The sequence below is a fragment of the Pseudozyma hubeiensis genome (assembly GCF_000403515.1).
Source record: "Pseudozyma hubeiensis SY62 DNA, scaffold: PHS19, whole genome shotgun sequence".
In the NCBI taxonomy this organism is placed as follows: Eukaryota; Fungi; Basidiomycota; class Ustilaginomycetes; order Ustilaginales; family Ustilaginaceae; genus Pseudozyma; species Pseudozyma hubeiensis.
The window spans coordinates 1-19,653 of NW_012133801.1; the positions used below are offsets into that span (position 1 = coordinate 1).

A 19,653-nucleotide genomic window follows, 5' to 3' on the forward strand; every position below is an offset into this window, starting at 1 on the left:
AACCCTAACCCTAACCCTAACCCTAACCCTAACCCTAACCCCTAACCCTAACCCTAACCCCTAACCCCTAACCCTAATATGATCACAATTCCTCCCGCCTGCTTGGTATCGAAAGCCTTGCCGTGAACATCTTTGCAAAGGAGTTGTCGGTTCCAATGCTGGAGCTGCGATCGTGCTTCCGCTGCACAGAGCAATTTGCAAACGATTGTGGCTCGAGGATCGATGACATTAGAATGTGAGAGACGCACGCACGATCCAGGACTCAGGATAAGAGGCGAGGGAAACGCAGGAAGACGGTGTCAGCGGTCACGCGCCCGATCTCCTGTCCGCCGAAGGACCGAGTAATGTCGGCTGGAAGTACTGAGCGGATCACGGCTGACCGCTGTGAACACTCCGTTCAGAGGTGGCGCGACACGCTCCTTGCTCTCTTGCTACTTTGCTACCTTGCTGTAAATCTTGTTATGATGCCTGACCGTGCACAAGTGTTTGCAATGCGTTTACGTCTCTTTTCCCGAGGCGAGACCCTGTCGTTGGACTTGCGCCAACCAAGTAACTTTGCGGAACCTCAGGACGGAGGTCCCCTCGCCCCCCCTGTGTGCGCTTGCGCGTCTTCTCGCTTGCTTCATCTCAGCCTCCCGTTGCCGTCCGCGTGATTCCTTTGAAGATGGCTCATTGACCGACCACACACGTAGTGACGCCTCTTGCATTCTGTCACACTCGGCCTCTTTCGGGCTGTCTCGTAACAGCTGGCTCAGGCGATAGATTTTTTCTTTCAGAAAAGCTGAAAGGCACTCCTGGCGCGCAGAAGCATGCATGTACAGCCTGCTCCGTGCAGAAACCTAATGGTACAGCATTGTATTGCAAGGCTCTAGTCCCACTTGTTGCTGAACACCTCGCCATCAACGTAGTTGACCATCTCGGTGACCGGAGGCAGCCTATCGCCGTGTCCAAACATGATGCCCTTCTTCATCACATTGCGATAATTCTTGCCTGGATTGACCTTGCCGAGCACATATTCCTGCCTGGTCTCAACGCGGTCGGGGACAGGGATGGACCTTCCAACCACTGCTTCCATGGCTTGCCACGCAAATGTGATGGCTTCCTTTGCGCTAGCAGGGACGCCAGCGGTGTCGAGCATGTAGATCTTGGTGTTGGGATAGTGTTGCTGAATGTAGGCAGTGATGTTGGGGTTGTACGCACCGCCACCGCACATGAAAATCTCGTCAATCTCTTGCCGAGGCGCATAGCGGCGATAGTGATCCACAATTGCTTGCGCCGTGATCCTGGTAACGGTTGCAACAATGTCGTCCTGCGAGAGTCCGAGCTTCTCGCCTTTTTGTATGAGCTCGTGCGCCATGGTATCGCGGAACACTTCCCTGCCGGTCGTCTTGGGCGGTGGGAGCTTAAAGTATTCGAACTCCAAGAACTCGTCGACAAGAGGCTGGTGGACGGTTCCTCGGCTACCCATGGCACCATCCTTGTCGTACTCTTGACGGCCGTCGGAAAAGTGACGCACGACTGCATCAATAAACACGTTGCCCGGTCCCGTGTCAAAGTCAAAGCATTTGTCGATGCCACCGGCATTGTCAGGCGGGATAAAGCAGACGTTGGCAATGCCCCCAATGTTTTGGCACGCGCGAAGCTTGGTCGGATGGTGGAGGAGCAGGGCGTCGAAAAAGGCAATGAGCGGAGCGCCCTGCCGACCTGCAGCTTGATCCGAGACACGAAAGTCGGTCACGGTGGTGATTCCAGTGCGAGAGGCGATAAAAGTGCCCTCTGCCATGGTGAGAGCCGACTTGGTCTGGCCTTGTTTGGGCATGCTGAGCAGCCAGATAGTTTGACCATGCGAGCCAATCACGTCGATGCTCTCGATCGCAACGCTGTTGTCGTTGCAGAACGATTGCACTGCCGAGGCAAATGTCTCTCCGAGCAGCACGTTGACTTCGGAGAGCTCTTCGGGAGTGGTGCGGTTGTGGTAGATCATGTCCATGACACGCTTCTTGATCTTTGGCTCTAGCGGGATCTCGGCGTACTGGAGCAGCTCAAACTGCATGGGCGTATGCGGGCTTTGCTGACGAAAGCGGCAGAGAGCACAGTCGATGCCATCCATGCTTGTACCGCTGTTGAGCCCGAGGACCGTCATATCGAGGCCCTGGGAAGCGGTATGCCCATGGACGCCGTTGTTTGGCTGCCCGTTGGTGATCGTCATATCGGAGATGTGCCAGTGTTGAGATCGCAAGGCGGTGGTGTGGCGATCCGAACCTGTTCTGGTATTTAAGGACTGCGTCGATCCGAACGCGAAATCGGAACCGTGTCATACGGTAAAGTCGTACAAGAAGAGTGCTCGCCAGAAGGGTCCAGCTCTCGTAAAAACGGTTCGGCGTTACTAGGCAGTTGCGCTTTCGCCTATTCGCCTGATCGCCTACTCGCTTATTCGCTTAAATGCTGATTTATTGAGCGAATAAGCGGCGACACAGTGGGGCACATCGCAGTCAGGTACAGCAAGCTAGTTCTGGGGCCCCGGGTTGGCGCGCGCGACTTTGGAAGTTGTTCGGCGTTTTAGGCATGACATCCCAACACCGTCAGGTTGCAAAATGCTGTGACTGTAGAACACTAATGGAACTGGACGCATCCATTCCATAGTGACTTCCGGCTGGACCCAGCCCCGAGCCGAGAGCGAGATCCGAATAGCACCGCGCGGCACGAGGCGGGGCACCCGAGTTTCATACCAGGATCAACCGAGCAGAGCTGCACTCAAGCGTTCACATGATCGTTCCTGCTTCATAGTGTCGCTGCGGACGATGCCTTGCAGCTCCATCATACCCCGTGTGGTTCGTCAAACGGCATAAAAGGGGACACGCAACACCAAATCCACTGCTTTGCCCATCCCACACTCGCTCTGCCTCCCGCGACCTACCCCATTTCAATCGGAACACCCTGAACACGCCGAAACCATGGCATACACAACCGCGTGGAAGAGGCTTTCGCACACCCAGCTAAACATTGCCATCCAGGCCTTCTCCCTGATTGCCATCTTTTTCGAGGGCTATGGTAAGTCGTCGAAATTGACCATGCGGTTGCCAACTTGATGCCACCCTAATGTCCTGACATATCTCTTTGGCGTGACCTTCCCACTGCAAACAGACCAGGGTGTCATGGGCGGCGTCAATGCTTCTCCAAACTATGTCACAGAAGTCGACATTGGTATCGCGGATGGTACGGTCACAAACACCACCAAACAGGGCGGCATCGTCAGTGTCTACTACCTCGGATGCATTGTCGGTTGCTTCCTTGGCGGTTGGGCAGCCGATCGCATCGGCCGCATCAACGGACTTTTCTTCTCCGCCATCTTTGCCTGCATCGGTGGCGCTCTCCAAGCTGCTACACAGAGCGCCGACTTTATCATCATTGCCCGTGTAGTCACCGGACTTGGTACGGGAGGTAAGTGCAACACAAGAAGCCAAACACACGAAGCATCTCACTCAATCCAACCGCGCTCACACGTTTTCTGACGGCTCGGTTCGTTTGCGTTGCCTCCACAGCTCTTACCGGCATCACCCCGGTCTTCATCTCGGAAGTCTCCACAGCTCAACACCGCGGTGCTTTCCTCGGCTACGTCTTTATCGCAAACTACCTTGGCATCTCTGTCGCCTACTGGCTCGACTTTGGCCTCAGCTTTGTCGACGGAGGTTACTCTGCCGTACGCTGGCGATTCCTGCTCGCCTTTCAGTGCTTACCTGCGCTTTTACTTCTGGTCGGTATCAAGATGCTACCGGACTCGCCCCGCTACCTTGCTTCGGTTGGAAAGACGCAAGAGGCCCGCGAGGTTCTCCAACATATCCGCGGCAGCAACGATGCCCATGTGGAGCAAGAATTCGATGAGATTGCGGCCATGGCTCAACACACCAAACCCAGCTCGCCTATCGAATTTGTCAAGATCATCCTCGGCATGGACAAGAGTCACGGTGCCAACCTCGGTCGGAGGGCTTGGCTCTGCATCTGGCTCCAAATCATGGCTTCCTGGTCCGGAATCACTGCCGTCACGGCCTACTCGCCCGTGCTGCTTCGTCAAGCCGGATACAGCGCCATCAAGCAGAACGGCCTTGCCGGAGGACTCAACACGATCGGCATCATCGGCACCATCATCTCGGCACAGATCGTCGACAAGTACGGGCGACGCGCTTGCCTCATGGCCGGAGCCGCAGGTCTCGCCATCGTCAACCTTATTGCCGCTTCGCTGTACGAGGCCTCGCGCCACAACACATCGCTCGCCGACCAGATTGCACCCGCGGCGGTGACGATGCTCTTCCTCTTCAACCTGATTTACGCCGCCACATGGGGCACCGTTGCCTTCCTGATCCCCACCGAGATCTTCCCGAGCAAGATGAGGGCGCAAGGAAACGGCTTTGGCATCACTGGCTGGGCCATTGGCGTGGGAATGACGGTTCTCGTCAACCCTATCATGTTCGGCAGCATCGAGAGCCGCACCTACTTCCTCTTTGCCGGTCTCAACTTTGTCTGGATCTGGATCGTCTATTTCCTCTATCCAGAGACTTCCAATCGCTCGCTTGAATCCATCGAGGCCATGTTCAGCACACCGTCGCCCTTCTACTGGAACATGGAGAAGGCGTACGCCGACAACAAGCAGACCCTCTTTGTCGATCAGGTCAATCACGCAAGATGGACCGCGCGCGCCGAGGACGACGCCGCCTCTTCGCAGGAAAAGTCGATGGCTTGACAACGCCGAAGAGCGGCACTGTGACGAGTTGTTTGAACGTGCGAGCATGTAACATTTAGTCCCAAATAAACACGCCTAGGTCACGTCAAAGATCCAATCCCAATCATCAAATAGGTCCGCAGGGAAGTGGATCGGGAGCATCTTGTCACCGTTCATGAAGTCCATGCTCCTGGCAGCGCGTGAAAAGTCGAGTGAATGTTCGGCCTGTGGACCGGTCGTGTGCATCGAGCGCTGCACGTGCATGAACGCGTCAATCCTTGCTACCTGGCATCGCAACTTGTCGCTCGTGCCCGCCTTAGCAAAGAGATGCACCTCCAGGTCGGCCAGCAGATGCGCCAAATCGATGAGCACCGACCGAACGCGGTCATACGACGATTCCGTCAGGCCTTCCTCGAATGTAGAGCCCATGATGGTGCCGATCCCAGCGAGATGATGCAGAAGAGGAGTGCTGATCGCGCGCAGATACGCCACTGGAGTACGTGCGAAGCTTTCGATCACTTCGCCAGCAATCTCACACTTCTGGATCACGGTGGAGTGCTCGGTCGCAAGGACGGACATGCGCACAAGTTGCAACGTGGCGCGAATGTTGGCGGCTTGAAAACCAAATAGGTCGGTGTTGAGCCTGCCCGTGATGGGTTGAATATCCTTGAAGATGGGCGGCAATTGGTTGTAGAGATCCGTCCCATTGCTGAGGACGGCAGAGCCCGTGACGCAAGCGGATGGCTCGATTGCATTGGTCGCAGAAGGTGTAAGCGCCAAGTTGCGGAGACTGCCGAGGGAGTCTACCGTGTGCTCCAGCTTTCGATAGAGGTCCGTGACAAAATTCCAGCCTCTGAGCCAACAAGATGCCTCGGACGGTGCCTGCTCGGGGGCAACAGTATCGCTGAACGCCTCGTCATTGCACTCGATCGGGTAGGTTACGCTATAGCATGCCTCCCGGCTCGTGACAACGCCGCCCCAGATGATGGCCGAGAAGACATCCAAGGTGTACATTGACCAGAACAGGCGTCTGCGCATCTCCACCTCGACGAACCCAATGCCCTTTGGCCAGTTCTGCTCATCATGGAGGGAGGCCACGGCTATACATCCGTGATAGAGGCACAGATAGTAGTTCATCTTGCGCAGATCCCCGAGCTGGATGGAAACGATGGATAAGAGGGCGTAGGCCCTCATGTAGTCGAATTCCTGGGACAAAGGCGCATCGCTGGGGATGGAATCAGCTGCAACCTGGAGGAAATACTCGCAAGAGGGCGTTTGGAGCCAGTGCGTATCCCATCGTTCGGTGTAAAGAGCGCCGTCACGGACGCGAGCGGAAGAGAGTGCGCAGAGCGCCATGACCGAGGCAAAGAGGGGTTGACTGGTGGCATATTCTCCTCGCGCAACGTTGCGTAGCAGGGTCGGTTGGTGGAAAAAGGGGAAGACAGGATAGACGACTTCAAAGTAGATCTCCGTCAGGTCCATGACGATTGCCTGGCTAGGTAACGTGTCGGGGTTCCATGACTTGCTCTTGATGCTTTCGTCGGTGGCGTTGTCTGATCGGCGGTGGAGCGCGTCGTGCTGCCTTGTTGCAGAAGCGGGGGAACCGGCAGATCGACCAGCATCACTTGCAACCGCGGGTGATGTTCGAGCGTCTCTGGATCTTGCACCTCGCTTGCGCATGGGGCGATCAAAAGTACACTCCTCGTCATAATCCTGACAGTTGTCGCATCGGGATGTTCTTGTAGTTTGAAGCCTGCACTTGACGCTACGAGCGCTGCATCGGTCGCACGCGCGTGTGATGCGACGCCGCTTTTGTGAGTGGGCGGCTGTAGTGCTCAGGTCGCTCATTGGGATGTAGTGATCGCAAGGAGGACAGTGATTTGCAAATCGCGAAGCTACAAAGCTGAGACGTGTCTTGCGCAAGAAACTGGCGGAGTCTTTAGCGAACGAGTATGGAGGCCTATGCTCGGCGAGTAAGATGAATGCATGTCGTCCGCTGAGGCGGGCTTCGAGAACGTCGGCCAAATTGGGTTTCGAAGATCCCGTCTGCAGTGCAAAGGGCGACCCTATGAATCATGAGCACATCTGCAAAACGTCAACTTCGCCCAGCATCTAAGGTATGTTGTGGTGTTGAGGGAGCCGTCGCAATTCTATGGCTCAGCCAATGCAGTTCGACAACCTGCAAGCAACTCGGGATCGAAAAGGTGCAATTGGGTGTTAGGGTTAGGGTAACAAGGGTCCTCCTCAGAAAGGAAAAAGAAATCAACTTTGCGCCCCAATGAGTGTTGACACATTTGCTGTTGGACTGAGTGTCTGACTTGGGCTTGTCTACTTGTTCGCCTGCCCCTCACAATTTGCGCGATGGGCTCAGAAGACTGATCTCGGACGGACAAATGTGGAGGCGGAGAACGCGGGCAAATCAGTGTCGGGACCTCCGATGGAGGCGGATAAAACGCCTTGTAAAGCGAAGAAATACAAGATGGGCTGGTAAGTAGAGACATTTGAAAATTAGCTTCTAGGTGGAGGCGTAAACCGAATCATAGGGTCCTTAGCAATGCGACGTTCGTGAAATGGCTCTCACAAAGCACACTTTTCGAACGAGGAGATGCTGAGAGATGCACGATCTCTTCACATCAACAAAGGTGCAGCGCGAGCCCTCCAGTTCTCAAGCATCCCGCCCGTGAATTAAGGTGCATATTGTGAGGCTCGCACGAACTTGTCTGTGCAGTATAACCTCCTGAGGAGTCGGATTTTCTCGTTTCATACCCACTCGATGCGAAATTGTCAGCTGGCACAGGTGGACGAACGCTTTTCTAGTGTATTTGCTTACACTGAAAGTCTCAACAGTATCGCGTCGTGCGTATCAGCTTTAGTCATTTGTCCTCTCTGCATCAAGCATCTTGGTCGAAACGGCTCCTTGCTCGTAGCTGCGATCGTCAATACTCTGGACCATTTGTTTCTAGCTTACTTTGCTGGGCGAATTGAATTGGCACAGCAAAGTGGCGGACGCAACGGTTGGCACCCGAGCCCGACCTTATCTCTGCAACTGTTCATGGTCGAGGCGGCTTTGTCGGGATTGATGGGCTGCGACACGCTGCTCAGCATGGTCTCCCAGACCATTGTCCTGGATTCGGTATCAAGTAGGGTGCGGTCAGCTTGGTTGGCTAGGTTGGCTGCGAGTTCCTCGGCAGGCATGCTCATCTCTACACTGATGCTTCAGTCACTCCGTCTTGAGACTAGTCACGACCTTGTTATCGAAATATTGCCGCTCCGCATCGGCGCGACGGTTTCAGCCGCCACGATTTTGCTCAGCTTATTTATATCTTCAGGGTCACCAACACAACACGGGGCTCTTGACTCCCTGTCAACCCAAGATGAGAGACCATATCCAGCAAGACGTCGAGCAAGGCTGTGGAGGAGGCTTGGTGAAGCCTGCAGACCATTTCTATTGCTCTGGTCGAGCTCGAACCTCATCAAGATGGTGGTTGCCAGCATGACGAGCAATGAGATCTTGGTCGCCACCAATATACACGCTGTCTACACTCAATCTCGTTTTGCGCTCGAGGCCAAAGACCTCACCTTGTTGACTGGTTCGACCGGTCTCATGAGTTGGCTTTTCCTCATGTTTCTGTTCCCGTCTATAGCACGTTGGGTTCGCAACCGCAGCCTCGCCACTTTCACCTGCGAGGGGCAGAGTAGAGCAGCCCAGCCTCTCAAACCTCGCTAGCGACCGCATACTCGTACTTGGCTCCCTAGCTATGGATGTCATCTCTTGGACAGTCTGGCTGATCGCTGGTTGTCAGGGCAGCCTCGCAGGAATTGCGTTGGTTTTGATCTTCTTCAGTCTCTCTTCGGGTGCTGACTCAACAATTGTTGCGCTTGCAATGGCATTCTTACCGGAAACGGCATCGACGGAGGATCTTGTTGCCGTCTTGTACACATGTGACAGTGTCATGCGTACTGTTGGCCCGATACTTATTGCGAACGTTTATAAAATTGGCTTGCATCTGGAATTCCCGGAGCTAGTCTTTGCTTTCACAGCCTTGCTGTCTTTGCTGACGATGGGTATCGTCAGCACCGTGGGACTGCCTTGTTAATGACAGTCGCTACTGGTAAATCTTTCATTTTAACCTCTGACTATAGAACAATGTTCAGTGTCGGTTTGCAGACGATGCATGGCTCTCTCTGTCATAGACTTTTGCTTCAAATCAGCAATATCTGCACTTCCTGGCCACGTCAGCCCCGCAAAGTCTGACAAGGAAGGAGAACAGACGAGTTGTCGTATCGTGCATCAAAATTTTCAGTGAGCTCGATTCACAAGTTCGAGTTGTCGGAGACGTCAAGTACCATCAACTTTGTCCGGCTGGTGAATACAGTAAAACGAAGCTTAGAAAACCGATTTAGGGTAGGAACGGAATCAACAAGTGTTTCCCAAGGCAACCCAAACAACGCACTCAAGCCCACACGTTCTAGTTTTAGGCAAGTCAGGATTTCGAAACATGTTTAGAATCCCAATTGCAAAGGGCGAGAACAAATTGCAGACTTTGACAGCCAATGATCGTGCTGTGACCTCCGCACACGAGCTCGTTGCCGAGCAGGCTGCGCGAACGCCGGAGAAGATAGCGGTCCAATGTGAGCGCAGCAACTTTGTCATCTACCGTGATCTTGACCGACGTGCGGACGCGACGGCTGAGAGGCTGCGTTTGTTGCTGTACAGACGGCCGGACGGCTGCTTCTGTCAGCCCGGGTTGGACGACGTTCCGAGCCGCCCAGGACCAGCCGAGGACGGTCAGCAGCTCGTGCCGATCTGCTTTGATGAGGGTATCGACACGGTGGTCGCCATCCTCGCTGTTCTCAAGGTTGGAGCATGCTATGTTCCGCACGATCCTGCTTACCCTGCAGACGTCTGCGAGCGATCGTTGAGGCCTCAAGATGGAGGATCCGTTGAGGCTTGTGACTCTCCTCGACAGGAGAATCGTGAATTGGTGGACATCGAGGCTGACATGGTCGTCCAAGTGGTATCTCTGGAATTTGAACGTGAACATTCTCGAGCCTTCCGACGCGATGACGTTGGTCACATCAGTTCGGCGGGAGTAGCATTTTTTGGGCAAAACTGTTGTTCTTGCCTTGGGTGTTCAGGACATCTTCAGCACTCTCGAGCGACTCAAGGGGTCAGCTGCCTCGGCCTTTTGGCCGACAAACGTAAGAAGCTACTTCGAGACCAAATCGACAGGGTCGTCTCCAAATGCTGCCTTTGCAGGACTTAATTGATGCCGAAGCAAGGTGAAAGATTCTCAAATTGACAGGTAAGAGGGCATCGCAGAATACTGCGCAGGCTAAAGACAAGGGGTTCGTGTTGCTCCTTTTTGCGGTGCAGGTCTGCACAGGCTTCGAAACGGCGCTATCGAGCTTTGTTGATGAATCTATCGCTCTCCTGTTGGGCAAAATCTAGCATACGTGGGTCCGCTTATAGGCGCGTGCCTGAAGGCGCTTGTTAACAGGGCAAAGGCAGGTCTCAAATGGGTCGATCGGTCAAAATGACGTTCGCGGAAGGAATTGTCTTTGCCGGACGCACGCATAAGAAAGCAATTCACCGGCTTAATCCTAGTGCTGTACATTTGCATGACGCAGTTGGAAGGAGGACAGGTTGATGACGCTATTTTCGAGCACACTTGGGCTTGTTTAACTTCGGTCGCTACCTTCTGCGGTATCATCACTACTTCTCGTATCTCGACTACATCGTTTGTAGCTTCATACCGATGCTCAGCTGGTCAATCTTATGCGTCTGAATATGCTGCGTTGTGTGGCGACGCGTCTGGTCATTCACCAAAGCACACTGAGGAAGTGAGGCTGCACCGGGGCAACGGCCCAGGAGGAGGAGGCCTTCGTTCAGCTTCGCTCACAGTCATACACAGTCACACTGAATCATCAAGATCGGGTGCGTTGTATTTCCCCCCTTTTGCCGTACAGGAAGTCGACCGCCTCCTTCTTGTCTCGCAGAAAACCCCCTTACTGGCACAGGTGGACTCTGTCCCTTCTTCTTCGCCTTCTTTACGGTCTTGTAATACTCATTTCCGCTGCGCGAGCGTCGAGTGAAGAGAAGCGGGGGCTCTCTGAGCCTGAATTGTTTCCCTCGACAGCAAAGACTTCTTCTTGCTGAGCCCATAGCAAAACAGCAAGCACCTGGCTTGCGCTTGTTCCCTCCTTTGTCTACACCCACACCCTTCATGCTTCGGAAACGCAGTGCTTGTTGGGACTCTGTTTCCGGGTCTTGCAACATATCCGACGATGGTCTCCACGACACTCTGTGCGCCGGACGGTTTTTTTTGAACCTGACGGGCTGCCCGGACGATGGGGCTGTCAGACACGATTTTAGACATGGGGCGCATCTTGCTTTCATCGCAGAATGCAGCCAACACTTTTGTCAAAGACTTCGGGAGACAGTTGAACAATTCGAAAGGCTCAGCTAGTGCATTCGTCAAGCAGACGTTCATCGAGTGCTTCTCAGAAAGTTTAAAGTCAACGAGCTCGAGAGTTGGAGGCTGCCTCACTGCACCTATATCTGACACTCGTTGAATCTCATAAGGATACTGAGACCAGTGGATGTGATGCCATCTTAGAAGATGTCGATGGAATGAATGCGCACTAATGACCATGCAGGCTATTCCCCGTCGCTTTACTCAAGTGGCTGTCGTTGCTCAAGTCCAACTTGTTACTTGTTATGGAAGGCTTGACCAGAAAGCTCGGTGCGCTTGGCCGGCGGGAAGATATCATCACCATCGTATTGCTCATCGCCGACATGCTCGACCGCGACGAAACTCTCGGCGTCGACAATGAAACAACTGACGGCCCCTACAAATTCCGCTCTATCCACACAGCCTCGCATCGCGTCGGCACATTGCAGCCATTGGGAATAGGGAGATCATGATGACGATGGATTCATCGGGAATACGGTGCAGGAGGCCACTAAAAAAGACAAAAGCGATGATACCTGATTCAATGTTATATTCGAGCAAGTTGCTCTGTTTAGATGGGAGCAGGCTGCGACAGGTTGATGTGGACTGCCTTGACGTTGGTGTAGTTGGTGAGTGCGTACTCGCCGAGCTCTCGGCCGATACCCGATGCCTTGTAGCCACCGAATGGCACCTGAGGGATGAGCTGGTTGTAGCAGTTGACCCAGACGGTGCCGGCCTTGAGCTTGTGGGCGGTCTCGATGGCACGGCTGATGTCGCGGCTGAAGACGGCGGCGGCGAGACCGTAGACCGAGTCGTTGGCGACGCGGATGAGGTCCTTCTCGTCCTTGAACTTGGTGACGACGACAACGGGGCCAAAGATCTCCTCCTTGGCGATCCTTGCGTCGTGGGGCACGTCGGTGAAGATGGTGGGCTCGATGAAGTAACCCTGGTCACCCTTGCGGACACCGCCGAGGGCGAGGTTGCCGTCCTTCTTGCCGGACTCGATGTGCTCCATGATGCGGTCGTACTGGAGCTGGGAAACCTGAGGGCCCTGGAAGGTGTTGGCGGCGAAGGGGTCACCGACCTGGAGGGCCTTGCAGTGGGCGGTCATCTTCTCCATAAAGGCGTCGTAGACCGACTCCTCGACGTAGACACGCGAACCGGCACAGCAGCACTGGCCGTGGTTGAACATGATACCGAAGGCGGACCATCGGACGGCCTGGTCGAGGTCGGCGTCCTTGAAGATGATGTTGGGCGACTTGCCGCCGAGCTCGAGGGTGACCTTCTTGAGGTTGGTGGAAGCGGCGGCCTTCATGATGTTGCGACCGACGAGGGTGGAACCGGTGAAGGCGATCTTGTCGATGTCCATGTGCTGCGAGATGGCGGCACCGGCGACAGGGCCGAAACCAGAGACGACGTTGACGACACCAGGAGGGAAGCCGGCCTCGACGATGAGCTCGCAAAGCTTGATGGCGGAGAGAGGAGTCTGCTCGGCGGTCTTGAGGACGATGGTGTTACCCGTGGCAAGCGCGGGGCCGATCTTCCAGGCAAACATGAGCAAGGGGAAGTTCCAAGGGATGATCTGACCGCAAACGCCGATGGGCTCGTGGCGGGTGTAGTTGAGGCGAGCGGTGTCGACCTCCATGACCTTGCCGTGGTTCTTGTCGGCCCAGCCACCGTAGTAGCGCAGGTTGGCAGCGACGGCGGCGACATCGAAGCCCTTTGCGATGGAGAAGGCCTTGCCGTTGTCGAGCGACTCGATGGCGGCGAGCTCATCAATGTTGGCCTCGACGAGCTCGGCGAGCTTGATGAGGAGCCTGCCACGCGCGTCACCGGGCGTGTTCTCGCCCCAGGTGGTCTCGAAAGCCTCACGGGCGGCCTTGACAGCGACGTCGACATCCTTGGCGGAAGCCTCGGCAACCTGACCGATCTCCTTGCCGGTGGAAGGGTTGATGGTGGCGAAGGTCTTGCCGTCGAGGGCGGGGACGAACTTGTTGTTGATGAACAAGTCGGCCTGGATGGTGGTCTTGATGCCGTTAGGCAGGTCAAGGTTGAGGGTCGGCATGGTTAAAGATGGGCTGTGTGCTAGTGGGGGAGGATGAGATGAAGCAGTGGCGGGGAGCTGATCGAGATGAAGTCGAAGTGGTCACGCTGCGATGCAGTGGTTATATACGGCGTTGAAGATGAGCGATCTTCGGACTGCGGGGCAAAGTTGGGCAGCAATGGCGATCTCGGTTGGGGCAGCTTGCCCAGTGCGAGGTCACACGGAGCGGAGGCGGAGTGAGCGTAGCGTTCGACATTGCGGCAGCTCGAGCGCAGCGCAGCGCAGCGTGCTTTGGCGCTTCTGCCTCTGCTCCCGCCAAAGAGCGCGCGAGACGAGGCAATCCTGTGTGGAATTTCGGTCAAGAGCCGCACTCAGCTTCTTCGGTGCCACAAAGCGCCGAGACGCGCTGTCCTACGCACTTTTTGACGTGCCTCGTTTCCTCCCTCGCCTCGCCCCTTCCCTTCCCCGCACAGACGCCCGCTCGCCAGCCGAAAACCCGAAAAGAAAAAAGGTTCTCAAACACGGACCACCCGCCAAAATCGAAAACTCGAGCTCGTCGGCGTTTTATTCAGCGATGGGCTCTTCCCAGGTTCGGCCATTTGAAGATCAGCGTTCATCTAGGTTGGCCGATGCCTTCCTTCGATCGGACACAGTGTTGTAGTAGAGTCGAACGGCGGCGACGACCGTAAAATGCGATCGACGACGCTGACGGACAGGCGGTGCGCAACGCCACCGAATCGAGAAGCTTGCCAGACGGAGTTACGACGGTCAGGGTCATGCGCACCTTTTGTCGCTCGCTTGGGTCTGTGTGTGACAGAACAAGAAAAAGAAAGCCTCGGGTCTTGAACCCGAGTTGTTGTTCGCCAAGTCAAGGCGCGCCTGACTGCCGCACGCAAGAGCTTTCGTCACACTGGTCCTGCTTCTCGGTTCCTTGCGCTTCGACCATTCCAAATTGCCGCCATCTCGCACGTCCACGCTGCGCTCCCGCCCTTTGGTCTGGCCCACTTCGCGGGCCGAGACGGTGACACACTTCGATGTGGGCATTGGTGCCTGACAATATGACGCTTCCGTCTGCTCGCCATCTGAACCACTCACAGCACGTAAAGGAAACGCTCAACAGTCCGAACCCTGACCTCGCTTAGGTACACATGAGCGCGAGGGAGAACTATGGTCAAGTCGGCCTTTCGAATGGCAGCGAGCTTAATGATGAGCCAACACAGGGAAGTATTGTCTCTGTCAACGTTGGCCCACCGCCCACCTCGCGTTGCGATGAGCTGCGTTCTTCTGTAGCATACTGGCGTCTCCCTTGGGTCACGCGATACGTGTGCGAAGCGGAAGGCTTTGGCCACGACAACTCTTGCTCAATCTATTGCCGTGAGATAGATCAAGGATTATTCGTATCCTTCCCCACTGCTGGTGGCAATCTCACGCCATGCGTCACACACCAGCCTTGGCTGCTCCAGCAACAAGCCAACACATGCGAATCTTACATCCTGCATTCAGCACAAGCTGAGGCACCTGGCGGATATCGGATCCTGCCGTGACAAGATGATGCTGTGGGCGGCAACAACCCCACCATCGGGTGCTCGGGGTCGGCTGGCATGCGTAAAAAAGCACCGAGTTGCATAGAGCGGCAGCATCCCGCAATTTCCGCGTCGATTTCTCATCCTTTTTCTTTCTCATCCAACCAGGCTGGCGCCTCACGGCACACTCCAACCGTGTCGACCGAGGATCCGTCTACCACATCGGATGGGAGATCTGTGACATCGGGCTATGACTGTCGGTCTCCTCGGTTCGCGCAAAGGCTGTTCAATCGGTTGGCCCATTTCCCGCTACGACCAATGCATGAGTTCTGCAGAGATCGTCCCGGATGCACGAAAGACTGATCTACCCGATGCTAGGGTACACCCGACCTTTCAGCACGCACAGTACTTCTGGTTACTTCGCAAGCGGCTCCCTAATCCGTCCGTCATGTGTTCTGGACGGCACATGTGAATCAGACACGATTGAAACGTCGTCGCAAGTCATCGCGAGTTGTTGGCGGTCGTCATCATCGCACGGGCAGCGAATGCGCATACAAGAGCCGTCGATTGTTCGGCTTCGTTGTAACTTTCCCTTACGAAACCCTCGCCTCGGACATTGTGCCATTGTCTTGAGAGAAGGGTCAGTGCTATTTAACACTTTGTTTGCTGCTTGACGAGTGACGAAACATTCGCGGCTACGTCCTTGACAAATGGCAGAGCATGCACATCCAGCGCTGTCTCACACCAATTGTTCATGCTTCCACATGCCTTGAGTCCCCTTCGACCAATGCCGCCGAAGTGCTACCTTGAATAGCCACCGGCGCCGACATTGGCGTTTCAGCTTGCATGCGCGTCAGGCGGCGTCACATGCGCCAAGCTTGCTTACTACCATGACCATTGCGGGTGTTCTCGATCCTGCCGATGCTCACGATGCCGCGTCCTCCGGCAAGCAAGGCGCGGTATCGACATCGTTCTCTCAGCAAAAGCTTTCGAGGCTGGCGGACGGTAGTAAAGACGAGACACTTCCTTTGTTCTTGTCCTTAGCGCCTTTTTTTCCCCATTGTTGCACAAATGCAGATCCAATTTCTGTCCTTAGCTTCGAAATCTCGCCAGATTTGCCAAGCGAGACATCCCATTGTTGACTGTCAAACACGCTAACGGCCACCACCACTGCCCTCACAGCCAGTGACACAGGCCGTGACTGGCCTATCGCAATTGGACAACATGCTTGCAAGGCTTGAAGCCCGTTTCACCAATCTTCTAGTGGCTCGCTGATGCACGTCCATGCAACCATAGGCTCCGCTACAGCGTTGACACTCATGTGAACGCCCAACGCTGGACGCCCTTACTCGCCGCTCAGTCTTCGAAGCTCTTTTGCAATCGAGCATCGCCTCACTCTGCCCCGAGCTGGTGGATTCCGGCAACCGCACCGTTGTACTTGCTTCTCGAACCACGTGAATCAGCATCCCTACCTTGTAGTCGGCAAACTAGCCGCCAATTGCCCCTTAGCCGCTTGAGTTGGTACGATCCACTAACCTATCCGGCTCGTTCCTGCTCCCGTATCGGCTTCCCGCCTGCCGGATCGCTGCACTACCAGACGCTAGCGTGGCACCTAGAGCGCAAAGTGTTTCATGTCCGAACGACGGCGCACCGCACGTTGACATGCAACGTCGACGCTTCATGGCACGCCACCAATCAAGAATGCCGGCCCCGGCTTCGCGTGTTGCGGTCGCACGCCGGCTTCAAGCTTGCTTCCGAGCCAAGTTCAGGTTCAGGCTGTCCTCAGATTGCATCTATGGTCAAACAGCTCTTAGTTCGACATTCTCTGATCTTGTTTCGCCCTCTCGAGTCATGCTAAAGACTATGCAGATCGCTTGTCGATAGTGACGAGCACGCTACATCGGACCATGCATTCCGGTCCAAGGACCGCTTGCCTTGGTGAACAGGGCCATCAAGTTCGGTGGTCGACATCCGCAATTTGCGATCATGCATTTTAATGCTTGCAATCTGCCCCTTCCTTTGCGCTCCCGGGGCGATGTGAATGCCAGGTGCCAATCCGTTGCTATACGTGACTGCGTTTGTTGGCGTCACTCGCCTTCTTGGCAGGATGGACCCCATCGTCGAAGCTATATAACCATTCGAATTGAGCCCCGCTCATCCTCCCCCTTGACCTCAACACTCTCAGTGCCAGCTATCTCCCCGCCCACCCATCCCCACTCGACCTGTCACCAAGATGTTTGTCAAGCCTCTCTTCCTTGCTCTTGTGCTGGCAATTGCCGCCGTCGCCCAAGCTATGCCGATGACCAAGAGAGCCGCTTGCTCTTCCTACGTCATCATCGACACCCGAGGAACGGGAGAATTTCAGGGCCCTTCTGCCGGATTCCGAACCATGAACTCACGTATCTTGCTATCGGTGCCCGGCGGCTCCGAGTACGACACCGTCTACCCCGCCGACTTCACGCAGATCTCGACCCTGGGAACCATGAACATCGTTGCCAAGGTCAAGAACACGCTGGCTTCCAACCCAGACGCCTGCTTCATCCTTGAAGGCTACTCCCAGGGTGCTGCCGCCACTGTGGCTGCCCTTCCACAGCTCACCGGATCCGCTTTCGACGCTGTCAAGGCCGTCATCCTCATCGGAAATCCTGACCACAAACCCAACCTTGCTTGCAACGTCGACAACAATGGTGGAAAATCGACTGCTGGCTTCAGCGGTATCTCGGCTCTTCTCTCGCCTGGCATTCCCTCCAACTGGGTCGACAAATCCCTCGACATTTGCATCTTGGGCGATGGAGTCTGCGCCTCCCAGACTGGTTTCGGTATCACCTTCCAGCATCTTCTCTACCCCACAGATTCCAACGTTCAGTCCATGGGCGCTAATTTTGCCATCAAGGCTCTCCAGGGATAGGACGACGACGTCGTGACGACTGGTGAGGTCGCGTAGTCGCGAATCGCCGGAGTTCGTACCTCCAACCAGTGCTGCACGAATCATCCGTACCGCTTCCGATTTGTCATGACCAAGAAGCCTTATCAACGAATCGATGCGCATCGATGAGAATGTCAAGGGTCGCATCCTTGCTCTCAGCGTGTCTGACTCTGCTGTTGTCATCATGCCCATTACCAATGTCACTTCCTACCCTTGACTTCGCTGGCGTGCCGATTTGAAATCTCTTTGGCGAGTTTGTGATATCGTCCCTTTCACCGAGTTCGCAAATGATAGGCAAACAAAAGCTCCGCGGTCCGCACTTCCTTGATCAGATCTGCGCTTCTAACCGCACGGAAACGACATGGAAGAAGAAGAAGAGCAGCGAACATTCGTGACTATGAGACAAGGCGCGCCTCCGTCGTCAAGTATCGTCGCTCAAGCTGGCCAGGGAACGAGAGGGCCCAGGATGGGTCGCTGTCGAGGCAAACCCCGAACCAACTCTTTTGCTCCTTTCGCTCCACCGGGCTCAATACTCTGACGGCTCGGTGCCATCCTTGCAGACACAGGCCGAGCGGCGAGTGAGCTGCCGGGCTGAACGCACTTCAACTATACATCATAGCTTGTGTAATGCTGACTCAGCAGAACTTTACATATATGGCGGCTAGATTGCAAGGTCAAAGAGACACGACTAGAATGGCGATACGCGCTAAGAAATTACAAAAAATGCCTTGTAATTTTTTCCCTACTTTTCTGCCCCTAATCAAGAAGAGTTCGCCAGATATGACGTCCGTCTGCTCGTCTGCTAGAATTTGAGGATTCATTCACGATGTCGATCCGCGCTGCTCAGAACTTTTGCAAGGAGGATAGAACAAGCTTTGTGACTACGGTGTCTGTCTGCTTCCACACTTGTGCTAAATGCAGATGCATTGACAAAATACTACCGAATATCCGATCAAGTGTTGAAATTGTATACTGCCAAGCAAGAATCGATCCTTTCGGCTACGAAAGAACAAAAAAATGGCACCGATATTGTTCGTCTCCGTTTGTGCAGTAAAAGTAAAGTTCGAATAAGATCGTTTGTCGTCCGAATCACAACATCTCATCTCGCAGAAATCATTTACTGCTCTCTGACGAAAATGTTCGAGCAGCGATCGGGTGAGTCGTGGTCATTTGATATTGACCATCAGGCTTCACGGCTTCTCTGATGTTGCTAATTCGTCAGATTCACATAGGTTGTTGACGTGAGACCGTCTGTCTAATGTGCGAGAATTTGAAGTTTAGAATCGACCGAAATTGAATACAATGGCTCATAGAAGTTTTTACTCCTTCTTTCGTCAATCTCCTTCATTAATTTTTTGTTCTAGATCGCTCTACTTTGAGGATTAATCCATTCTTTGTGTTTTGCAGCGCCTCTCGCCTTTTTTCGAACAGCTTTGGGTAAACTTGTGTGTTCAGCTGCCACGTTCGCGGCGGAAATTGAAAGGTGGGTCAGCGATATGTTGAGGTATAAATCCGGCTGTAGGACTTCACTCTACGAGCTTTTATCCGCCATGCTCGTCTGTACACGTTCGATCAATTCACAAGTGGGGCGCTCGTATTTATCCTCTTACCACAGATTGTTATGGCGTAATTTCGTTGTCTGCGAATTGTTTTCCACGTCAAGATCATCTTGACAAATATGCTGTTCTGATTATTGCATCAACATTTGAAGATTTAAATCACGGCCGACTTTTTGTGGAGTTTTTGACCGACAAATTATACAAAATTAGTCGTTTTGGTGGCAGACACTTTGCTTGAAAATCTAAACTGCCAAAATGAAGACACCTTCGTCATGCTAGCTGATAATTGTGAGCTCAATGACAATTGATTGTGACACTGGCCACGTGTGACCGTCCTGAACCATCAACAGCGAGGTGGTGCCGAGAGGCATCTATGCTCTCCGCCTCGCTGCGCTTCAACTCCTGGGACCACTAACTTGACTGACTGGT

The 19,653-nt window shown here is 54.4% G+C and overlaps 7 protein-coding genes across 7 annotated transcripts; 3 read left to right on the forward strand and 4 right to left on the reverse strand.

Moving 5' to 3' along the window:
- Positions 1-868: 868 nt before the first annotated feature.
- On the reverse strand, positions 869-2,209 carry PHSY_001591 (hypothetical protein; the record flags this gene model as incomplete). The annotated part of the gene is made up of 1 exon (XM_012332219.1): positions 869-2,209. One exon carries the CDS (start codon positions 2,207-2,209, stop codon positions 869-871), a length of 1,341 nt encoding a protein of 446 aa, XP_012187609.1.
- A 745-nt stretch (positions 2,210-2,954) lies between these two features.
- PHSY_001592 (sugar transporter) lies at positions 2,955-4,738 on the forward strand (the record flags this gene model as incomplete). Its single annotated transcript, XM_012332220.1, has 3 exons — positions 2,955-3,051; positions 3,145-3,441; positions 3,543-4,738. 3 exons carry the CDS (start codon positions 2,955-2,957, stop codon positions 4,736-4,738), a joined length of 1,590 nt encoding a protein of 529 aa, XP_012187610.1.
- A 75-nt stretch (positions 4,739-4,813) lies between these two features.
- Positions 4,814-8,672, reverse strand: PHSY_001593 (hypothetical protein; the record flags this gene model as incomplete). Its single annotated transcript, XM_012332221.1, has 3 exons — positions 4,814-6,783; positions 8,297-8,398; positions 8,615-8,672. The coding sequence occupies 3 exons, from the start codon at positions 8,670-8,672 to the stop codon at positions 4,814-4,816; spliced, it is 2,130 nt and encodes a 709-aa protein (XP_012187611.1).
- A 529-nt stretch (positions 8,673-9,201) lies between these two features.
- On the reverse strand, positions 9,202-9,762 carry PHSY_001594 (hypothetical protein; the record flags this gene model as incomplete). The annotated part of the gene is made up of 1 exon (XM_012332222.1): positions 9,202-9,762. One exon carries the CDS (start codon positions 9,760-9,762, stop codon positions 9,202-9,204), a length of 561 nt encoding a protein of 186 aa, XP_012187612.1.
- Positions 9,763-11,743: 1,981 nt separating this feature from the next.
- Positions 11,744-13,237, reverse strand: PHSY_001595 (hypothetical protein; the record flags this gene model as incomplete). The annotated part of the gene is made up of 1 exon (XM_012332223.1): positions 11,744-13,237. One exon carries the CDS (start codon positions 13,235-13,237, stop codon positions 11,744-11,746), a length of 1,494 nt encoding a protein of 497 aa, XP_012187613.1.
- Positions 13,238-13,394: 157 nt separating this feature from the next.
- Positions 13,395-13,877, forward strand: PHSY_001596 (hypothetical protein; the record flags this gene model as incomplete). Its single annotated transcript, XM_012332224.1, has 1 exon — positions 13,395-13,877. One exon carries the CDS (start codon positions 13,395-13,397, stop codon positions 13,875-13,877), a length of 483 nt encoding a protein of 160 aa, XP_012187614.1.
- Positions 13,878-17,038: 3,161 nt separating this feature from the next.
- PHSY_001597 (cutinase) lies at positions 17,039-17,647 on the forward strand (the record flags this gene model as incomplete). Its single annotated transcript, XM_012332225.1, has 1 exon — positions 17,039-17,647. The coding sequence occupies one exon, from the start codon at positions 17,039-17,041 to the stop codon at positions 17,645-17,647; it is 609 nt and encodes a 202-aa protein (XP_012187615.1).
- Positions 17,648-19,653: the final 2,006 nt, after the last annotated feature.